The 24,195-nt window shown below is 38.7% G+C and overlaps 1 protein-coding gene across 2 annotated transcripts in view; it reads right to left on the bottom strand.

Annotated features, from left to right (window-relative positions):
* adcy1a (adenylate cyclase 1a) overlaps positions 1-21,041 on the bottom strand; it is an 80,134-nt gene extending 59,093 nt beyond the window's left edge. Inside the window, exons 1-3 of one of the 2 annotated variants that reach the window (XM_038291772.1) lie at positions 20,113-21,041; positions 17,614-17,763; positions 5,585-5,703 (exon numbers count right to left, since the gene is read on the bottom strand). In XM_038291772.1, coding sequence (XP_038147700.1) covers positions 5,585-5,703; positions 17,614-17,763; positions 20,113-20,727 — 884 coding nt within the window. In that variant the 5' untranslated portion in view covers positions 20,728-21,041. The remainder of the gene's footprint in view (positions 1-5,584; positions 5,704-17,613; positions 17,764-20,112) is intronic. The other variant, XM_038291773.1, reaches the window with a different exon arrangement.
* Positions 21,042-24,195: the final 3,154 nt, after the last annotated feature.

Below are 24,195 nucleotides of genomic sequence, written 5' to 3' on the forward strand. Positions count from 1 at the left end.
CAATCTCATCATCTCCTACAGACCTGGATCCAAGAACGTGAAGCCCGATTCTCTCTCTCGTCTCTACTCCGTCGATCATCCCGAGACACCTGAACCTGTTCTTCCGGCTTCCTGCACAGTGGGAGTGGTCAACTGGGAGATAACTGACCTCATCAACTCAGCCCTGGCCACTGAACCCGATCCAGGTAACGGCCCCACTAACCGAACCTATGTTCCATCTTCCGTCAGGTCCCGTCTCATCCAATGGATGCATGCCGCCAAATTCTCCGCTCATCCAGGTGTCAGTAGAACTGTTGCTCTCATTTCAAGACGCTTTTGGTGGCCCACTCTCCACAGGGACGTAAAGGAGTATGTGTTGGCTAGCCCCACATGTGCCCGTAACAAAGCCTCACACCAACCTCCTTCTGGCCTGCTTCAACCGCTTCCTGTTCCCTCGCGTCCTTGGTCCCATATCGCCATTGATTTCGTCACCGGTCTCCCTGTCTCTTGAGGTATGTCCACCATATTCACCATTGTTGACCATTTCTCGAAGTCCTGCCATCTTATTCCCCTCAGAAAACTTCCCACGGCCTTCCAGACAGCCCAGCTACTCATCAAGCATGTTTTCCGGTTACACGGCATTCCCCAAGAGATCCTCTCGGACAGAGGTCCTCAATTCATCTCCCAGGTCTGGAAGGCTTTCTGTTCTGCTCTCGGCTGCAAACCCTCTCTCACCTCTGGTTACCACCCCAAATCGAATGGTCAGACTGAGCGTATGAATCAGCAATTGGAATCCACCCTTCGCTGCCTCACGTCAAACAACCCCGTGGACTGGAGCCAATTTCTCCCATGGATAGAATACGCTCATAACTCCCTCAGATCTGCATCCTCTGGACAATCCCCATTTCAGGTCAGTCTTGGCTATCAACCACCTCTTTTTCCCGCAGACGAGAGAGAGATTTCGGTGCAGTCCATCAACCAACACATCCGCCGTTGTCAAAGGCTCTGGAGGGAAACCATCGCCACCCTCAACCAGTCTTCTGAGTCAATTAAACGCTTCGCCGACGCCAGGAGACGTCCCGCCCCCGAGTATACTGAAGGCCAGGAGGTATGGCTGTCCACTCGAGACATTCCCCTCAAGGGGATGTCTCGGAAACTCTCTCCTAGATTCATCGGACCCTACAAGATCACTCGAGTCATCAACCCCTCAGCCGTCCGTCTCCAATTACCTCAGTCCCTCCGAATCCACCCCACCTTCCACGTGTCTCAGATCAAGCCTGTCTCCTCGAGCCCTCTGTGCCCACCGTCCGACTCCCCACCCCCCGCCCTGGAGGTCGATGGTCATCCGGCCTTCACGGTTTGCCGCATCGTGGACTCCCGTCGGCGAGGTCGCGGATGGCAGTACCTCGTCGACTGGGAGGGCTACGGACCGGAGGATCGCCAGTGGGTTCCAGGCTCGTACATCCTCGATCCAGCCCTTATCGAGGAGTACGAGCGCTCCTGCCCATCAACCTCTTCCGGACCGCCAAGGGGCGGTCGTTGAGGGGGGGGTACTGTTGGGAGCTGGAGATATTCCACCTTTCTCCAGCAGAGTCCGCCGTGGATCCTCTGAGGGAGCCTCCTGCACAGCTGCAGCTCGTCAAGATCATCAGAGGATCCACTACTTAAGCTGTCTTCAGACCTTGCCTCAACGCCGCAGTGTTGTTCCAGTTGGTCAGCGCTTAAGCCTAGATCCTCAGAGTAATTCGATGACTTTTGAATCCAGCTTGGATTCTAATCCTTGTTTCTGTTTTCCAGGAAACCTGTGCCTCCTCTGTGTAAGCTCAGGAAGAGCTAACCTGCCGAGCCGACCCTCAGAGCCAAACCTGAAGATTCACAGTGAACCTCCAAGCAGCTCTGGACTAGAGCTGGGAAACCCAAAGCCAAGGTCTGTTCAAATAAGATGTGAGACGCTGAAGCAGCAAACAGACTCTGCTGATGAATTCATCTCCAGAACCAACAGAGACTCTCCCAAAGCTAACCTCAAGAACCCTCAAGGTACAACCAGTAAACTTCAGGAAATCAAACCTCTGTTGGCAACGCTAACTGAACTGTCTCTCACGCAGACTCCGGTGAACCAGAATCCAGGCCCCGAACCTGAACCAGTGTATACTGTGTGCTTGTGCATAAATAAACTGTTAAACTTTCATCCTTGTGTCCGTCAAGTGGTGTTCTGCATTCTTGGGTCGCCTTTAGTGAACCCATCATGACAGTAATTGTACGGTATACATCCCCGAAAAGTTGACATGCTGGCACGCTGGCTTGACTCAGCAGTCATCTGAGAACTGTTTGTTTATGTTTTGTTTTTATTTGTTTTTTCTTTGTCTTCTTGTTTACTGGTGGAACAGATTTGCCGTATGTGAGCAAAATTATTTGGAACATGCCTGCAAAGATTATTATAAGAACCTCAGTTATAAGACATGCAGTGATCGGCTGTCAGGGCCCTCAAGGCCTTCACTGAAACACTAACCTATCAATCAGAAACACTAACTTACATTCACAACCTAAGTTGTAATTTTCTTCTTTCCAATAGTATTAATATATTCCAAACAATCCATTCTACTAATTTTGTAGTGTTTCTCTTGCCTGCCATGCTTCCATTACAGTTTTGAGGTTGCCAAAATTTTTGTCCAATCAGATTCATGCCTCTCCATGTTGCTATGTCAAGTAATTCTGCCAACTGAAAGCCTACAGTGGCTCCTGATTATACATTGTTGTGCCATAATTCTCTAGAAATTCAACCCCACAACTGGTTAAACCAGGAGTCCTCCCTTCATCTAATCCTCCAAGCGACCTGTCCGTCCTCCAATGCCACCTGCTAAGTCACATACTGGAACTACTTCCTGCATAAGACTTACCTCTGGACCCAGTTCCCCATCCCCTTCTCCTCCATCCTCATTGTATAAGCCAGAGAGAAATTCAGATATCTCATATCACCGTCCTCTTCCAAATCTCACAACTTCTGAAGAGTGAGTGACCATTGAACTCCTTCCCTAAGACCTATCCTTCAGCCCTACAGTCAAAAAATTAACTGCTTTAACCCCTTTTGGATGTTGTCTTGCATATGGGCTAAAAAACATCCACCTTCCATGACAATGTTTGATGAATTTAAACTGGGGAATCCAGGTCTTTTTTAAATGATTAAATGATTAAAATTCCTTTTTTTGCTTTGTTTTTGTTTGCATCAGCAATTAGAAAATTGTTGAGATTATTGTGTGTTTTCATGAATGTGTTTTAATTTTCCTTTGTATTGATTACATAAAGAACCCTGCAGTCCAGCAGATTATGATTATGTGTCCACAGATTGTAACTTCTCAACTGTCGTAGGACTTATGCTAAAACTACCTGCCTGAAACCAACCTCTTGTTTTCTGTCCACTGGCTGAAATTCCGCCATTCAAACAGTTCGATTTAGACCAAAGAAAGGCTCTCTTTTTTTTCCCCTAATATAAGTGTTGCATGATGCCAGAAGTCTTATAAATCAAAATTCAGAAGTTTAGATAAAACAATTTAACAAATGTTCCACTTCCAGCATAAAATAGAGTTAAAGTCAGAATTTGGCTAAAAGAAATCTTCCATTTAGAAGAACTGATAGACTTCAAATCATTCTTAGACTCTTTATCCTTTAATAGTTTGTTCTTGACCCAAACTTGAACTTATTAAATGTAAAACTTTAGTCAGCGATTACAGACCCTTTTCTTCTTATCCTTTATATCAAGTTTTCTGCATTTCTATGTGGCGTGATACCATGATATATCATTAGTTTAGGGGGTTTTCACCTATACATCCAATTTTCTGTGCTTTTTTTTGTGGATTCCTCTGACAATTGTACCAAATTTATGTCACATTTAATGAAGACAGTCTTGTTGATGAACAATGTTTCATGTGATCTCCCAGGAGAGTGCATACACTTTTGAGAAATTGGATATTTGGTGTCAAGAAAAACCCTGAATTTAAAAAGAAGGAAAATATCGGTAACCAAAAATTGTCTTGTGGTAAGAGTTTATGGATGTATATCTGATTATTTTTGCCATGAAATTTTACTGTTCGGGTCCACAGGTTAAGAGTAGGATTAGGTGAACTTTCTGTATCTTCAATTTAAAGTGTACAGATTGTTCGAAATTAAATACTTCAAAGTTAGTTATGTTATTCATCTTTGAAGCAAAAAGGGAAAATTTTAGAACCTAGCTTAAATAAAAACATCATAACTATATTTACAACATAAATAGAGCTCCAGATCCATCATTAGAAATGATCACATATTGTTTCTAATCCTTTTCAAAGAATTTAAGGTACAGCTGCTTTTTAATGTTCCTCTGTATCGTGACTATGTTACCAAGCTGTTTTGCGACTCGGAGCAGTTGCTCAGGAGCCTGATGTATGCAGAGCTGGCATCACGACCGCCGCTCAGCCGAAGAGCTTTGTTGTATGATTTTTCACTGAATGATTTTATGCCGCAGGTCATGCTGATGTCTGGAGGGTAAGGCAAGAGCAATGGGGCTGGCATAACTAAATACATGTGTGATCAAACGTTCTGGAGGCCACATCAAAAGGTGCCTGATGCCAACTGAAACACTCTGCACAGCTACAGAAAACATATTTTCCTTTTTTAAAAAGTATTTTTTGATGCTTGCACTTCCCACTGAACCCTGGAGGTGAACAGGAGCTGGCTCACTGGGAGAAATAACGGGATATTTGGCTGAGTGCATGTGTGGTTAGTGAGGCTGCTCGCTCAGCAATGACCCCATGTTGTGATCTCAGGAGAGATGTACACTCAGAGCTAAAATGATACAGGCAGACAGAAAGAGTGGAGGACTCCCTCTTGACAGAAGTGCTGTTGATATGCTACCTTACACTCGACTCAAACACTAAGCAGCACTAACACACCTCTCCTATTCTCTTTACTGCCTCACTAGAATGTAATAAGCTCAGAGTCGGGGTCAGGTTCTCACACTCTACATTACGTTTGAAGCAGAGGAAGCTTTCAAAAAGTATCATATAATTTAATGTGTTTAAAGAATACCAATACTGAATTGTTGAAAGCAAGAGAATAAATGTGAATGTGAGTATTATAACAGAACAATGCTCAACATTATCATTTTTAACCACATTTAAAAAATACTAAAGTTTAATTGTTGTCTTAAAAATTTAATGACTAATAATTTTTCACTTCAGGAAGGGCCCATCAAGGAAAGTTTTGAATGGGCACTACTGTAATTGACTAGTAACATTCTAATACTCTCAAACCCTTTGCTGTCATTCTGAACTTGTTTAGCCCCCTTAGGAGAAACATCCACTTATATACAGCACTTCTAATCATTGTCAGGTTAGACTGTAACTGCTTGTGGCTGCTCAGTTCAATGCTTTGGTCCTGTCTTTCCGCTACGAAAGTAAACCAAAAACGTTCTAAAAAAGAAGAATTTTCAGTAATTTCAGATACAGACGGTGTAATCATTTTCCTTAGAACAGACAGCTCAGGCAGTCTAATTTTCTTATAAACTACAGTGTCACACCTAAAATAAAAACCGTCTGTGCACACCTCCTGAGTTGTCATGACACCACCGTACCTGACATTGTCATGGCGCTGGATGTAGATCTTGTGAAAAATTCTCTCCGGTGGCTTCAGGAAGTCCTCCTTCATCTCCATAGCAACATTTCTTGGCAACAGGCTCATTAGGAGACGCTCCTGAGGAGGGGTTATGAGGGCAGAAAAAGAGGCACTATTAGGGCATTTGACTACAATAAATAAAGTTTATATAGCCATATATATATATATATATATATATATACATATATATATATATATATATATATATATATATATATATATATATATATATATATATATATATATATATATATATATATATATATATATATACATATAAATAAAATTACACATTTATATAAAAATATACATAAATACATACACACACACATAAATGTATACATTTATATTGATATGCTGCTCAAAAAAAAGGGAGCACTCAAATAACAGATCCTCAATCTGAATAAAGGAAATATAATACTTTGTTAAGTGCAAACTTAATTGTGATGACAACAGAATCACACTAAAATCTTTACTGCAAGTCAAATTTTTTAAACAATGGGGGTCTGGATTTTGAGTCACACAAAATTAAAAGGGAAAACTACACTACTTCAAACTTTGAGGCAATTTGCTTAAAACAGGTCAAAATTGGGCTCAGTATTGTGTGTCGCCTTCATGTGACTGTATGACCCCCCTACAATGCCTAGACATGCTCCTGATGAGGTGGTGGATGGTCCATGGTTTCAGACCTGGACTTAAGCATCCAATAATTCCTGGATGGCCTGTTTCTTTTTTTTCTTTTTTTTTTACATGGATGGCCTGTTTCTAACTATTTGTGTAGACACATACACATTTGCTGCCTACTGAAGGTCATTTTACAGAGCTATGGCATGTTCCTCTGCACAAAGGTGGAGGTAGCAGTCCTGCTGTTTCTGCCTTCCTATGGCCTCCTCCACATCTCCTGGTGTACTGGCCTGTCTCTTGGTAGCGTCTACAGACTCTGGACACTACAATGACAGATACGGCAAATATTCTTGCCACAGCTCACATGGATGTTTAATCCTGGATAAGCTGCACTATCTGAGCCACTTGTGGGGGTTGTAGAGTCCGTATCATGCTACCACGAGTGAGAAAGCACCTACAACATTCAAAACTGACCAAAAATATTAGCCAGAAAGCATAGGTAATGACAAGTGGTCTGTGGTCCCCACCTGTAGAACCACTCCCTTATTCAGTGTGTCCTGCAAATTGCCTAATAACTTCTAGCTATTACCTCTTCCATTTACACAACAGCATGTGAAATTGACACTTTTCAGAACTTTTCAAACTTTTGACATGTTATAACCTTCAAAGATTAAGGTCTGGATTTGTAATTCGTTGTAAACATGTTTGCTGGCGCCTGCTCTGCTCTCTCTCTAGGAACTCTGGGGTTGCAAGCTGGGAAGTAACCTGGGAAGTTTGGATTCAAATCTTTCCACCGGATCGGACTGAACTTTGAATCAGGTCAATGACTTTTGGCCCAAACTCATGATCAGCCCGACAATCCGGTCACTGACCTGTATTTCATATCTCTGCAGAGATTTGCCCCGCAGCCCCGTGCTCTTGTTTTGTTTTGAACATTTTGAACTTTCCCACTGCATGTCTCGCGTTGAATTCTGGGTCAAATGTTCTGATTTTATGACAGTGCATTATACTGAGACTTGATTGTGACAGGTGGCAAATGGTAGACAGACAGACAGACAGACAGACAGACAGACAGACAGACAGACAGACAGACAGACAGACAGACAGACAGACAGACAGACAGACAGACAGACAGATAGATAGATAGATAGATAGATAGATAGATAGATAGATAGATAGATAGATAGATAGATAGATAGATAGATAGATAGATAGATAGATAGATAGATAGATAGATAGACATCCATCAATCTTAGGTCATCCATCACATCTGTTGGATGTGATGGATGAATCTAGTGAAATGATAAAGCAGAAGAGGGAGACTATCCTGCTTGATTGTATTAAATTGCCTCTATAATTTTTTTGAAAAGGTTTCAAAAATGACATATTAACAAAAGGGTGTACAGTCATAATTAGTACATTAGATTTGTGTTCCAACAGCGCCTGTAGTGGCATTCCAACGCCTTTAGTTTGTTCTGTACCACTTTTTAAAAGTACTGAAACCGGATAATACTCTTCAGCTTATGATGTTTAATAAAAGAAACAAAAAAAGGAAAGAATATGAACATAGTAAACTTTGCCAAAATCTGTGTTGCTTTCACCTCTATTTCCCATCTGTCATTTGTACACTATGTACATAAACAAAAAAAAGTTTTGAATTACAGCATGTTGGGAGCCCAAAAATATCTATGACAAATTTGCATTTCTATATTTTATGCTTTTAATGTTTCAGTGGTTTTTCAATTTAAATGATAATTTCAACAACAAAAATGTATCAATTTTTTAACCTTTTTACAAATATCAAGGAATTTGCCTCCAATTGGCTCTTACAGGGCCGTTTGCCAAATTAAATTCTCTTTTTGTAAGTAATAACGTTTGGACAAGTATTAAGAATACATTTCATATTTGTTTTAAAATGAAAATAAAAGAGCCATTTTAATCCTTTTCTTTTATTAAATGTAAGTAGCAAATTATAATTACCAGGAACAGTTATTAAACCAGTTATAAAAACAGTTGGTGTAATTATATATCTATATGATGGCTCTCTACTTAATTGAGATACTTAAAAAAATTAACTTTGAATAATTATCCAATGTATTTCCGACATTGTGTTTTATAATAAAGAACTGAATAAAATTAAAGCAGTTTTAATGGGATTTTCTACATTTTACTCGCTTTATCACTGAGGCTTTCTAGTATTAAACCTCCAGTTATAAAGGGGGTTGAATTCTTTATTAAGTAAACATTATACTACTCTTTCCACCAGCTCCAAAGAAATGTATTTTTGCATTGAAAAGTTTTTGAGGTATTAAAAAAAAAAAAAGGAAATTAGAGTCTTATACATTATGTTTGTTAGCACATGCAACTACTTTTGCTACCAGTAGAGTCAGCAGTTTATATTTTGGCCTTTATTTTGTTCCATAATTAATAAAATAAATTATTCCCTTAGAAATACATACGGAAAACAATTGCTGATTCTGTTAGAAAAAAACGGAAAAGCCTAGAATTCAGCTATTTTTATGGATCGGCTGATTTTATTTAACAAAAGGTCTGTGTTGCAGCAGCATGAAGCATACTTCAAAATCTTACAGATGCCAAATGATTGTGTAAAAGCACTATGAATCATCTAGCACATGTGCTGAGTGGCTGTCGAAAGGCAGGACCATATTTCCATTCACAAATCTGTGAACAGTAAGAATTTTAAAGAAGAAGCCCTCAAATAAGTTCAATATAAAGCCTGAATATAAGGAATGCAAAGGTTGAACAATGGACACTTACAGTAAATTGCAGGAATTAGAAGTGAATTAACGGCATAAAAATAACACAAAACTGTAATATTTAAGATTTAAAATGCAGGCAATGTTCAAAGGATTACTATTGTTGGTTTCTTAAAATAGAGCGGAGAGCTTTCAGTGAAACAAGTTATGACAGTTTCAGTTCAGATTGCAGGGCATTTCAAGCAGAGAGGGTAGAGAAACTGAAGGCTTTCTTCTCTGTTTCACTTCAAACATGTAACAAACAGAAGCACAAATTATCATTGTCACTATACAGTAAGGTGTTAACGGCTTTCAGCTCTCCACAGTAACTTATATAAAATTAGTTTTCAAGCATGTTGGTAGAAAAAATATGCCTTGAGGCTGTTCATGTCCTGGTGTTTCTGATGTAGTGGAAATTGGGATAAACTAATAAACAGGCTGAGTATGTCCAAAATGTTCAACTCAGCATTAAATCAGTGACATGTTTGAAACGAAATACATAGACAAGTTTTCAGAAAAGACAGTGATCCCAACCCCACGTGCAAACTGGTCTTAGAATGAATCAAGCAGGCTGTCATGTAAAATAATTATACTCAAATCTTGCACATAGATACAAAAAAAAAAAAAAAATGCAATAAAATATGTAAATAAATAAAAAAAACTAAATATATGTTGGGGTGTACAGTTTATATGTACTGTATTTAAATTTTTAAACTTTGCAAAAATGTAATGTTTACACCAAAGATGTCAAAAGAACCCAGTTTAAACATTGAGCAGCAGGATAAAAATTGTGTTCTGCAATATTAAAACATGCATAACACTCCAACTGTATCAGTCATAACCAGAAGTGTCAAGTAACGAAGTACAAATATACTTTGTGTATATAATATACTCCATTACTCCATTACTTATTTTTCTTACTACTTCTGACTTCTACTCATTACATTTTAACACAAGTATCTGTACTTTCTATTCCTTACATTTTTAAAACAAACGTTGCTCATTACTCTTGGCTTCGGTTTAATGTTTATAAATATTTATTTTACGTCATGTGCGCCATCCACTGCAGATCATTGGCTCCATCCACATCTAGTGAAAACTGGTGTAACAGGATGAGTCATATAACGCACACACTCAGTGGTTAGCTATTTTTCAAATCTGGCAGACACCAAAGGAAATCTTCAGACGCAAGCAGGTGTTCTTCAAATTGCAAACGTGAATTGTCTATGCCATGCTACCATGTAGGTATCAGAAAAAGATGTTGAAATGTCTGAAAGGTCGGACACAAGCGAGAGCGTATCGAGAGATGGAGACGGAGACCAACAAGAGAACAACTTGGACCTATCTCAAAAAGTTTTTTGAAACAGTCGAAAAATTGAGCTTTCAATTCATATAGTGACATCTGGCTTTTTTTTTCAAAGGCTACTTTATACTTTTATACTTTAAGTAGTTTTTGGAGCACATACTTTTTCACTTTTACTTGAGTAAAGAGGTCAAGTTGATACTTCAACTTTTACCAGACAGTTTTTAAACAGCCGTATCTATACTTCCACTTAAGTAACAAATGTGTATACTTTTGACACCACTGGTCATAATTGTGAAAATATTTTGTTCTCTTAAATACCTTAATTTCCCTGAGGGATACACAATGACCACATTGTTAATGCTGTGTTTGTACATACAAGCATACAAGCCAGGTCCTTCACATGCTTTCCTGGTAGCCAACTACAATCGCCAACTACAATCGCTTGTTCTTAATGGTTTGAGGTTCACTATGGTGAAACTAAAGATGCTGGGTTAAAGAAGCTGCAGATAAACACCTGGCTCTAGACTCACAAGCTTTCAAAAGTTCTAATTTATTTCCTTTGAAAGTTAGCATGATCCCTTGCTTTACTCCTTCTTAAGTGCCAGCTTGCTTTCTGTTAAAACAATTATTATGAATGATGTTTTTCACTGCTGATTGGCTGTTGTTTAATTAAGATGTAGGTGCTAGATTGCTTGCTGCTTCTGGTTTGCAGCTGTTAGACGTTTTTCAAGTTGAACATAGGTTGCTTTTTTAACACCTGTATTTATTTTTATGTTGTTTTTGTTCCCTGCAAAACCATTATATCTTTTTGTTATTCAGTGGTACATGTTTTATATTCTTTGTGATAATTACAAAAACAATCAGTATCATTGCAGTAATATTACAGAAAAATAATACTTATAAAACCATTTTCAGTGTAAGTAGTCTGCATCTTATCTGATCAGAAGGCACCTGACTAAAAAGGGGGGCCCAAAAAAAAGGGTTGAGGACCACTGGTCTTGAACATTTTCAAAATTTCTTAATAATGGTCATGTGTGTTTTTTGCTGAGTAAAAATTTTAAGATAAAGACAGAGGAAATGAGCAGAATTGCAAACATGTAAGTCAAAAGACGATAAACACCAATGCCTGAAAATACAATTGGTTGGAAGAAATTATTTGCACTTTTCTGCATGGAGTAAATAATGCTTGCATGAATAACTTTAAAATGTCAGCCAAAAGGCCTCTGGCTGTGATCATGTTTTTTTCAAGCAGAAAATTGGTCATACAAATTGGTACAGTATGCAGTCAGTAGAATAATCAGATCTAATTAGAAATACAACCATGTTCTTTTAGTCTGTTTTTAGATCAGTTTGATCTGAAAACTAAAGGCAAACAAAAACCTACAGTGGCAGAGAAAATTCCCAGAGGGATGTTTTAAGACCTTTTTTTTTGTTTTGCTTTTGTTTGTTTGTTTTTTACTCTAGAGAGGCAGTGAACTCAAACTGAATGAAGTTTTCGCGACAAAGGCGGTGGATTTTCATAGTATCTTAGACCTCTGTCATTCACTGCCCTCTGCCTAGCATCAGTGCTTTCCGCGGACGTAGATTTTCAAGAAAGTACAGCAGAATTCGACTGTCAGCCAGACGTAGCTCTTGATAAAACAATGAGGACTCTTTTTTTCAGTGCTCTAGGGGGCTTTTCCAAATAGAATTGATGGTAGGCCTACTCCCAAGCTGATTCAAAAGTTGTTCAGAGAAAAATTTAGCATTAGTCAGTAAAGTTCAGTTTTACCTGTGCTTTTATTCTGAAATACCGACAATATTTCCTTGACAGGAAATGCCATGGGGTTGCAAAGGGTAACAAGTCCAAATTAAAGGGGTCCCGAAAGCTGGTGATTTACTAAATATTAAACAACAGAATATGGTAAATATGCCCACTGTTATAAGCAATGCAAGCACAAGAATGATGGATGATGTTATGGAATGACTTATATCATGAAACGAGAGCTGTTGTTTCAGAGATATAATCTCACATAAATCTCTGAAACAACAGTAGTACACTTGATTGTTTATTTGTTTATTTATTTATGTATTTTAACAAATGACCATTTTACTGCATCAAGGAAGCGATAAACATTCAGTCTACTTGCTAAGTTTTTTTCTCAGCTGAAGCCTCTCCTATTTGATGATGCAGTCCAGGGTGTAAACACTATGGCCGTTTCTCAATTCACAAGAAAAGTAAACAGTAAAGTATGGTTTCTAGAAGAACAGAAGAATTGGAACAGATGCGTACTTGTGACGTCACCACATTCAAAGCTTTTCTGGAGCTGCATTTCACCTCCTGTTCTTGTTAGTCTCCAGATATGACTTTTTGCATTTAGTGGGGGAATAATAATTAACACAGTCAGATAAACACAAATAATATTAACATTTTGCCAAATAAAACAAAAAAATCATCATCAGAGTCAGTGGTAATTCACACACAGGTATGCCGAGAGAGGGCTGCTGCAGACGAGCTAATGTTAGCCCTGACTGTGGTCTGACTCGGAGCTCCGCTGGTTGCCATGGTCCTCTCAACATTGGAACTTATTTTTTATGATGCACTAAATCAGTAAATGGGTCATATAGTTAAGCTTGAATGTATAATGTTCTTGCCTCAAATGATCTTAAAACATACTTTTGTAGAACCATAGCAACAGAAAAGTAAACTCTTAACTTAATACTCTGAGTGCTCCCTGGAATCTGCTGCTGCTGCCACAGATGTACTATTAGCTTCAAAAGCTTGGGGTTTATTTTTGCTTTGGATAAACTCATTTGCTGAATCCTTTAAAAATTGTAACCACCTAAATGAAATTTATTATAAACAGTCAATTTTGATTGCTTGAGTGATTGAATTATTGATCGATTGATTGATTGATTACAATTTTCCACCACCACCTCGTTATTGTTAAACCTAAAAAAAATCTGTAAAACAAACACAATTTCCAGGTGAATAAACCTATAGGTATGTATACCCTTAGATATGAATTAATGGAAAATGTCTGAAAAGGGTTGTGAAGAAGTAAAACCTATTATTCATACCCCCTCTCCTTAATATTGCCAATGCCCCTAGAAGTTACAATAAAGTCTTTTTTCTTTTTTTTTTTTTTTATTCCTTCTCGGCATAAGTACAGTTATCCACTGAAGTCCTCGGGGGTTATCTAAAGAATATGAATAAATATGAGTGATGTCACGAAGATCAAAGGTTATTATACCGTATCCCACATCTCACAATTTATCATCTGTGAAAGGAAAGAGTGTGACACCTCTACTCAGAAGTTGGCATCATAAACTGACAGGCTGGACAAGGGGAGCATTTACCAGAGGAGCACTCAAGAGGCCTCTGATGACTCATCACATACCAGGTGGAGGAATCTGTTTACAGGACAGCTAGTAGCCATGCAGTCCACAAATCTGACTTTTATCAAGTGGAAACAACTATTGAGATCCTTAAAGAAAGCATTTTCTTTGTTCAGAATAGATTTCATTTTTGAAGCTTAGGTCATTCAGTATTAGCTGCATTATGTTGCAGATTTTTGTTTGCTGAGAGAAAGGCAATTTATTCTGCAGTGAGCTACATGTCCTGGAGACTGCTCCGTCTCAAGCATCTACAAAGTTCAAGTTAGAAAAATAGTAATAAAATGAAAACCATTGTTGCAAGCTTTAAAACACAATAAATCAATAGCAGGGAGTTTTCAGCCTGAGGATTCCCCGAATTAGGAACAGCACAGAAATATAATTTCATCTACTGAATATACTAAGCTCCTAAATTCTCTAATTTTGTTGCAATCTTGAGGTCTTGTCATTTAGGTTTTCTCTATGACCCAATTTTTAATTAATATTTTGTGATTTATAGTTTTTTCTCATGCTTTTTTCTTTATTTAGATTCTTATATCAGTGCCGGTCTTTTACTTCATGCTTGAGTAATTTTATTGGTCTCTTACTGTATCTCTGCTGCTTCTCATTCTCTTGATGACTTTCAACTAGTTCGTGTCACTTAATCAACAACCCTGCTGTATTTAGCCAACAAAGTTTAATTTCTGCAAACTCTTCAGTCAGCAAACCCCCAGAAAAACAATGTGGTGGTAACTTCATGCTATGGAGTTGTATATTTTAGTAGGGACAGAAAGGCTGGTCAAAGTTGACCATAGAGATTAGCTCCATAAATAATCGGAAAATAAACAAGATGCATTGAAGTGTGTAAGCACAACAAAGCAAGCTACATGTAGGTTACGCATGTGACATTTCATTCTAAACAATTAGATTATATTCACTAGACACCTAGGAGATCAGGGCACTAAAGGGCGCTAAATCAGGTTTCGGTTCTTATTTCAGATATGTATTTTACGCTCCTGTTTAGCAGGGAAGAAACAGGAAAACAACATCCATTGTCATAGATCTTCCCATAACACCTCATCATCTAGCAGAAGGTAGGTTAAGGTGTGCCTCCTGCTTAATGCTCTTTTTACAAAACAATATACAAAGCCTTAAGTGGTTCTTTTTATAGTTGTAACAAATAAAACGTGATTTTTAACTAGATGGTAAAGACACAGGCTTTTAATTTACCAAAAGATAGGACATACTTTTTTATGTATGTAATACACTGCACTGGAAAAAAAAACTAAATTTAGATAAGTAATTCTTTCTTAAAATAAGTGCATTTGTTCTTGGATTGAGGAGGTAAAAGAGACATTTTGTCAATCTGAACAAGACAATTTACACTTATAATAAGAAACCAGAATTGGATTGTCTTATTTCAAGTGCATATTATCTAATTATCTTATTTTAAGATTAAAAATACTCATTCCATTGGTAGATCATCTTATTTACCTACTCAAATTAAGGGTAAATACACTTTTTTCTAGGTCGTTTTACCAGCGTGATTAAATTACCTACCCACATAGCAAAAATCCATTTCCACTTAAAATCCTGTTGCTAAACATGTTGGTTGGAAGGTTCTTTTAAAGAATCTAATGTAAATTTCCATTTTTATAAATAGACATGTAAGCCGCCACCAGATGTCATAAACACTGTAAACCTGCCAGGTGTATTTACATCTTAGCTGTTAAAGACGGTTCTGGAAATATTAAACAAATGGGTTTGAATATAATTGCAAACCTGCTTTTGATGGCATGCAAAATTTGAAAACCATGTATAACATTTCCTTACACTTTACAGTTATCCACTACCAGTGTTGGGCACGTTACTTTGAAAAAGTAATTAGTTATAGTTACTTGTTACTTCTCCCAAAAAGTAACTGAGTTACTAACTGAGTTACTCCACAATAAAAGTAACTAGTTACTAGTAAAAGTAACTATTGCGTTACTTTTGCGTTTCTCGCCCCCGTAACCCTCACCACCCAGCCCCCACCTTCTCGCGGTGTGTTTCCAAAGCCAGCTGAATAGAGCGGACAACAAAGACAAGGACCTGCAGAGAGTTCAGCATTTATTGCAACTCAACGTAAATGACATCAGGGGGGAACGCCATGTGAAGTTTTTTAACAGGGCATTTAGATCTGGTGAAATTAATAACTGGGGATGTCTAATTCTGAAATCCTGTGTGTTTGGGTTGTTATAGATACTGCAACATCTATCTATCTATCTATCATCTATCTATCTATCTATCTATCTATCTATCATCTATCTATCTATCTATCTATCTATATGTATACTCTGTGTGTGACGTAAAATATGGATCTCCATCCCTGCCACAAAGGCCATCAAATAATGTTTACAATAAAAAATACAGTAAGTTGAAAAGGCAGAGTATCCATCCATCCATCCATCCATCCATCCATCCATCCATCCATCCATCCATCCAGATTATGACCTAAAAAATAATCTTTAATATCTCTTAAACAAAAGTAGCACAAACAATATTTTTTTCTGCACAAATCTGCACTAACGTTGCACTAACCATTCAGTCTATTTGCAGCGTTTTTTGACGTGGGGTGTCAGCTTCACGCAGCTGCGCACGAGTCCTATCATGAAAAAAGGTTCATTGTGCGACCTGAGTAACACGCAGTAACGGGGTGTCTGCAATGGTAACTGCGTTATAGTTACAGTCAAAGTAATTAGTTAGATTACTCGTTACTAAAACAAGGTAACGGCGTTAGTAACGCCGTTACTTTCAACGCCGTTAGTCCCATCACTGTCCACTACTTTGTGATGATGAATCAGATAATTTCTCAAAGTTTTTTATTGCAATGTGACAAGATGTTTATGGAGTTTGGATAGTTTTGCAGGTGCTGTATAAATCTGCCGAATTCACCTCAGTTGCTGCAGTAAAACTTCTGCACACATCTTGATTCAGAATAAATGCATTGAAGCCTACAGGGAAGTTCAAAGGTTCCATTTCCATAAAAATGTAATAGATATTTATCTTCATTAACTTTTTACTAAGTTATAGACAAAAAAATATATATATTGTTTCCATGCCAAATCAGTCAGCCTTAGAGATGGTGAGAATTTATTTCAGATAATTTCATTCCAATCAGACCGAGTTTAGTGGAAAGGCAAACACCAGTAAAATGAAGAGGAAGCTTTGTATTTTTTTTCCACTTCTTCGAATATTGAGCAGGAGAGCCGATTTACCACAGAGGCGGATGGAATATAGCCCTTGGTTGTTCCGGAGTCAATACGACCTGCATCCTGCTCCAAAACACACTCTGAGTGATAAATATAGGCATGTTTTATGCCATTTGATGGGCGATCATCTACTCCAAGACCCATGCTCATGAACAACACAGGCAGATGTTTGCCAGTATATCCTGATCAGATAACTGCATGTGTTTCTCTTTCCTAAGTAAACCACGACCTTTACTGATGTAGGGGGGGGGCATGGAAGCAATCTGCTTGTATAATTGCCTGTCAGAAGGGAGCCTGCTACTGCTCGGGGAAAACACAGCATATCTTTTCCTAATCTACAAAGGACAGGAGCAAAGTATGCAAGGATTGTGTAAAAAAAAGACAGTATGTAAATTGTGAGTATAAATTGTATATTTAAATTTCTCTTTGAGTGCAAAAAATACAGGTGAGGCTCAGAATGAAGAATTTCTGCAAGTTAAAGTTGCCTGATTGTTGCTTAGTTAAATCCTTCCTTGTAGGTGTGCATGGAGGGGGAGGATCATGTGGCACTGCAGCCTGTGCCTCAGTAATTGTTCTTTCCTTAAATAGCTGCTGTCATAGTTACTGCATGCCTGTGGGCAGGTTGTTGGAATACGGTGGCACCTGAACACTTTTAAAAAGTCCTGAAGGAGCTGTAAAGTTGAAGTTCACTTCTCACCTGTTTCTCATTTTCGTCTTCCAGCCGCAACCGCTCCTCGATGCAATTGCGAGCCTGCAGAAAGACCTTTCTCTGAGTGCGCTCGGTGAGAACTCTCACAAACACCCCCGAAAGGTTGACACTGGTGAAAAGCACCGCGTTGGCCACCAGCTGCACAGACAAGAGCAGACATGCATATCAAAGCTGCACACATCTGCATATGGGAGCTTCTACATGCAGTCAGCAGTCCTCACTAAAACCATTTGAGTGGACTGCGAGCATAGTTATAGCATTGAAAACCAAGAATTTGTAGGTAACGGGAAGAAAGGCAAAATGTGCTGTATTACTTATCAATACCTAATGTGTTAGATTTGAGTGATTAAAGAGACAGACTTAAAAAGAAAATAATAAGAATCATACAGGTGCAACTCAATAAATCTGATTGTCTTGGACAATTTAGGGTTCAGCGATTCTCTTCAAAAAGTATAACATATTTCAACGATTATGGTTTGTGATAACCTTCTCACAAAATTTCTTGTAGACATTTTCTATGACCTACATGCTAAAGACAGGCTTATTATAAGAGGTTTATTAGTGTTGGAAAACTGTTGAACAATATCCCCTTATAATTGTTATGAAGTGTGGCTGCTCGGAATGTAAATATACAGAGAGTTTCATACTGTACTGTCATTATTCATTATTACATGAGGGAGAAATTTAAAGGCTTAAGCTTTTATTAAAATCATCTCTATTTTAAGTAGACGTGCTGGGAACAATCTGTACTATAGCAACACAAATGCACTGAAGAACATGATTAGTCCTTTCTGAATGCATTTATAGATCAGGAAAAAAAATAATTTTTCTTATCAGGCTGAGATCATGTTTTAATCATCTGCTTAGTTTCTTGAAGATTACAATTAAGGTTAAACAATCAAGACTATAGAGTTTGATTGGACATAATTAGTGAGCCCCTAGCAAATTTGATGTTCGCAAAACATTTTCATGTTAACTATCCTAGGTATCTTATTAGATATCAGAAACTTAGTTTACATTAGAAAGTTAAAAAATTGTTTTGTTTTTTGTAGAGAAGTTATGCATATGCTACAGTATAAACAATTTTGGGGAGGATTGTTCATTGCAGTTTTCAAGATGATTGGAAAGAACATGTGGAACAGATAGAGACTCTAAAGGGAGTGGAAAGACAGTAGATAACCAAAGTCTGAGGCAAAGCCTATTGAAAGGTTTGAGTGAGATTAATTGGGCTTAGGCTGTGCTGGGAACCAGTGCCCCAAGAGCCACCACAAACAGATGTACCCAGAAAGTCGACTAAAATTGTTGCATTCCTTTTTTCAACCACAGCATTTCTCGTTTTTACCAGGCTAAGGAAAAAAAGGGTTGGGTTGTTGTTCAGTGATTCAGTCGTCTTCTCAGATGAAAAAAACTATTGCATTTATTTAATTTGGAAAAGATTATTCTGGTCTAGAGGAACAGTTTGGCAAAGTTTTTTTTAGGTCCAGTGTGAAATGTACACAGTCCCTGATTATTTGGAACGCCGTGTCATTTAATTCAAAGCTAGGGTTTCCAAGAAAATGTAAAAAAAATCTCAGACTTCCTTCTACTAATAGCTTTATGATTATCCTGACTTGTTTTACCACAAAACCTTTCATAGACTACCAAAAGTACCAACAACTGCTTTAATGACCATGGTATCAATGATTCTCATAGACTACTAGAACCTAAACCCCATAGAAAACAGCAAATGATCAAGAGGAAGAAGACAGACAACAGGCAGTAGAACGCAAAAGTGCTGAAAACACAAAAAAGCTACCTGTGTTTTGCTAACACTACAGAAAAGCCACAGGCTGATCACTTTAATGCAAACATTAATTCAAAGGGTGTAACAAAGATTTGCATGTAGGCTATTGTACAGTAAACAGATAGATGTCAATGGATTACATAACATTTTTTCTGATCAATTGTTCCTTGAGTTGTTTATAGTTATAATTAGCAATCATCTAGATTAACAGTAACAACACTTGATGTGAGTCGATGTTTGTAATGGATCTATATAACATGGTTCTCTACTGATAAAAAAGTATTCAATTTTGTTCCAGTGATGATGATCTACTTGTAGCTGAAATATTTAAACTGCTGATGGTCCTATGAAACCATTAAGTATATTTTGAGATACCAACACATATGCGTTTTGAATCTCAAAAATCTAACTCAACACATATGTTCTGATTCCTGATTCAGCACCGACAGCCGGACAGCTCCTAATCTGCTTCAGCTGCTGCGGAAACACGCGGCACATCTTTACCGTCCTGGGGCTGAAATCAATGCACATGGTTTTATTAACCTTTGCCTTTCCAAAAAAGAGTTGGATGCGTAAACCGCCTTTCTCTCAACTACCGATGGAAGCAAAGCTTATGCCTTCCACAGCTTAGAGACTTTGAGTGGTAATAAAGCATTTGATGTGCAGTTATTTAGAAAAAGTTAGTGTAAGGGTGCTGCACTCACCGGTCTCCACGGTTTCTGCCTCTTCCCGGCCACGGAGGTCGCAATTACAATGAAGTGGGCTGTAGCCAGCATCACCCCAAACAACACGGCCAGCAGCGTCCGCACAGGCAGCAGCACGTAAGCCACCAGAGTGACCAGCATGAGCTGCCATACACCCTGCTCCGGGGCTGCGGCGCTCACCGCGTCCGCCGTGCCTAACGCAAGTGGGAACGGACAGCAGAGCAGCGCAAAGGTGAAGCTGAACAGCAGGGCAAGCTTGGCGATCTGCTGCAGCTGCGTCACCTGCAGGTACTTGACGTTGGTGACGATGAAGAGCGACAGGAACACCACGCAGTGCACCGGGTAGGAGCCCTTTGACAAGGTGAGCCGCTGGCTGGACAGCAGCTCCACCAGAGACAGCGACGACGCGGCCACGATGAGCACCGCCAGAGCCTTGAGGGTAGCGGTCTGCTCCAGCTTCAGGTTGTAGGTCTGGAAGAGAGTTTCCAGCTCCTGGCTTTTGAATTCATCCTCGCACTCGATGGATCCCAGTGGTGTGCCGGGCGGGCAGCGACCTTTCCTCCGCCGCGTCTTAACTCTTTCGAACGGCATCTCCTCCATGGTGCTGCCATTCATGAAGCTGAGGTGGGAAGGAGGAGGGATGAGGACTGGCACACGACCCCTCAACTTTTAGGTTGCTCTCCTCCTCTGGTGTATGAACCCGGCATCCTCTCCCGGACCATGGATGATGGATGTCGGGCTTCAAATCAGAAAAGGAGAGGTGGCGATGGCGCACCGCGCGCGCTCTATCCACAGGTTGGTTGTTGTTGGTGTGCAGCCCGACCACTGTGCCGCGCGCTACTTCCCTCTTTCTCTCTTTCTCCCTCTCTCTCTCTGTATCTTGGTGTGCGCAGACCACCTGCTTTGCCTCAGATGGGATTCACCTGCGTTCCTAAATCGGTCTTAATTGGAAAAACAAAATACCTCACCAAAAACTCTCAAAAACATATCCTAAAAACACACCTCTTTTATCATCCTTGACTTTCTCTCAAGCTGTGTATCAGAGTCAATGTTGATGTTTGATTTGTTTCAATGAAGGGTCACTGGATGGAAGAAGACAGCAGCAAGCGCTGGTGATTTCCCCTCTCAGCGTCTGCAGTCATAGCTGATGTAGTCCCCGGCTAAAAATAGACCAGCTGCACCGGTGGATGGTCCAATATAGCAATAATTTGGTCTTTCCCTCATCTCTCTAACCCCTCCTCCCCCCAACAAACTCAGACATTTCACTGCAGAGTCAAGCGTGCATAGCGCGTAAAGAATTAACGGAAATAAACCCAGCGGAGGTCGTGCTCGGAGGGAGGTTAAAAAAGCAGCGCAAGTATGAATGATGACGTGCATCCTAAAATGTGCAGCTCCGTTGTTATGGTGGAGGGCACAGTTTGCATATGTGAAATTATGCAAGCCTGCTGTTTATATTGCAAAAGTGTGCATTTTTGGAATATAATCTACAGCCAAAATATATAAATACATGCACATACAAATATATAATCCGATTTAAAACGCTTGAATTATGTTCAGTTACGGTGGGTACAATAATACTTTCTGCTCCAGCTGCAACTTTTTTGGGGTATGTGGCTATCAGGTTTGTGCAAATTCAACTTAAATTTGTAGTTCTCTAAAAAAATATCACAACAGCAGTAAAATTAGAGAGAGAGCATATATAAGAATGTTTTGCCGCAAAAGTACATTTGATCTATAGGTCTATACTGTATTAGCACTCTGTTCTGGTATGTTTAGGGTTGTAGCCTTTTCTTGCAGAAGGTGAATACAGATTAGGAGGCATTTGGATTGTTGAAATGTGTTCTGTATGTGTTTGTTATTGTATTTGGTACCAAGAAAATGCAGAAACTATTTGGAGGTAAAAGTTTGAGTAAATTGTGAGGATTTTAATAACTGTTAGTTAGAGTCCATTGGGGATCCCAATGCATAATTCATTTGTATTGCATCTTTATGGAAACTGATGTTTCATCAAAAAGTTGTCATAGTTAATAATATAACCATGATTGTCAATTAATTTAGAGATGGTTGTGATTAGTGTTGCATCGATACCGATAGTATCGGGCGGGGGCCCTGAGCACTAAAATGGTGGTATCGGTATCAGCGAGTACCAACAAATAGGGCACTGTTAACATTTTGAGAGCCTTTTTTATTCAACTATTGTCACCCATTCCAGGTAGGCAATAAAAAGTTCTACTGAATTCACTTTTAGTCTTTTTCCTGCTTCACAAAGGTAGACAGCAGCGTGCCAAAGCCATGATGGCAATTATTTTCATCCAAGTAGTATACAGTTCTTCATATATTAACACACACATCAATTTCAAAAAGATGGTATCTGTGTCGTTCAATACTGCACAGCCAGGTATCGGGGCCAAAAAATGGCATCAGCGCAACACTAGTTGTGATACCTTTATTTATCCATGCTGGCTCATAAATGGACCATTTCCGTTTTGTAACATATTTGTATTTCAATATTATGGATGTGTTTGGTGAAGAGTTATGAGTATGGCAGAGTTTCCAAGGGTTGTAACTCAGGTTGTGTTTACGCATGACGTAGGTGAACACCTCTCTGAAGTGTACAGGCTATTTATTACTGGCCATCTAGGGCTGGGATGTAATTTTACGACTAGTGGTGTCCCATTTTTTAGGGAGAAAATCTTTACTTGCACTTCCGTCATTGAGTGTACATCATGTTCTACTCACCCATATAAGTTTTGTGTCATTTGGAGCTGTTCTTTGGAACTGTTCACAGTTCTAATTCCCTTAATATGTCTTACAAACATTAAGGAAGATCTGTTGGTGACTATTTGGAGATGTTTTTTAACTGCTTTGAGTATATTTTTTTCTTACCTAAATATTCTTTTTCTCAATAACTGGATGGTATTTTTTTACTCTCTGAAAGGTTTCACTTTTTCTTCTGTACAGCCTAACTTCTAAAATCTGTTTTTTTCCCTATATATTCCTTAATATTCTGTGTACAATTTTATGTCTTCTTCTTTTTGCCACTGTTTTACCCAAATTTACCAACTCTGACAAAATGCAGTTCTTACCTAAAAGTTATAGTAGCAAAATGCTTTATTTTTGGCATTTAACAAAGCTCTATATTAGAACTCTGCTGCCACAGTTTCATGATTTGATCAGATTTCACCCCTAAATTTGAAAAAATGTTTTTTTTTATGAGCTAGAAACAGAGAATCAAAGCCACTGATAGTCATCCATCTCCTAATGTCAACCAGTCAGTCAGACAAAGGTTAGATGTGGTAATCACCAAAGGGCTTTAATGGAAAATGACCCAGGAAGGAATTCTCATAAAATGAAACAAAAGGTAGTGTTTCCATAAAATAGAGCAGATTAACGCTTGGAATCTCAGAGAAATAACATTTATCATTAGAAAAACAGATCATTAAGCATGAATATTCATCCAACTTTCTTGTAGGGACAGTTGAAAAAATAGGTCCTTCAGTAGCTTTTGCTTTGTAAACATGCCATAACATGATAGTAAAACCCTCCAATAGCACATCCTTTTGTAAAAATGTCTTTCACCATCAGATCAGACAGAAAGACGATGAAAGGTTTTAGAAATCTATGAACCACTCATCCTTAGAAGACAAATGTAGTAGTTTCGATTGCCATGCTATTGACCTTGTTTACCTTTGGACATGTGCCTCAGATTGCTTGGATGTCTGAAGAAATCAATGAGCTGCCTCGTCGATGCTTCAAGTCAGTCAATGCCCGCCACTCTGCAACTGTTGTAATGAAACATCTCTTCATGGGCACACTCAATTACTGCAGTCAATGTTTAATATTTTCCCCTTTATCTTCAATCATTACAAAGCAGACTTGAAAATCAGTAGATCAGACATTAATTGATTATTATTATCAATGCTCTCATTGTTGCTACTAAAGGAGGCTTTTTTGTAAAAAGATTTAGGTGTAAAAGTTGTGACATGCACATTAAAAGTAAAAAGAAAAAGCCTGATTTGAGAAGCACCAAAAACCCTAAATGGAAAATGAAGCCGGAGGCAAATAACAATCAATCAAATAATT

This window comes from Cyprinodon tularosa, unplaced genomic scaffold (assembly GCF_016077235.1).
Source record: "Cyprinodon tularosa strain WSP-4 unplaced genomic scaffold, ASM1607723v1 ctg30, whole genome shotgun sequence".
NCBI lineage: Eukaryota > Metazoa > Chordata > Actinopteri > Cyprinodontiformes > Cyprinodontidae > Cyprinodon > Cyprinodon tularosa.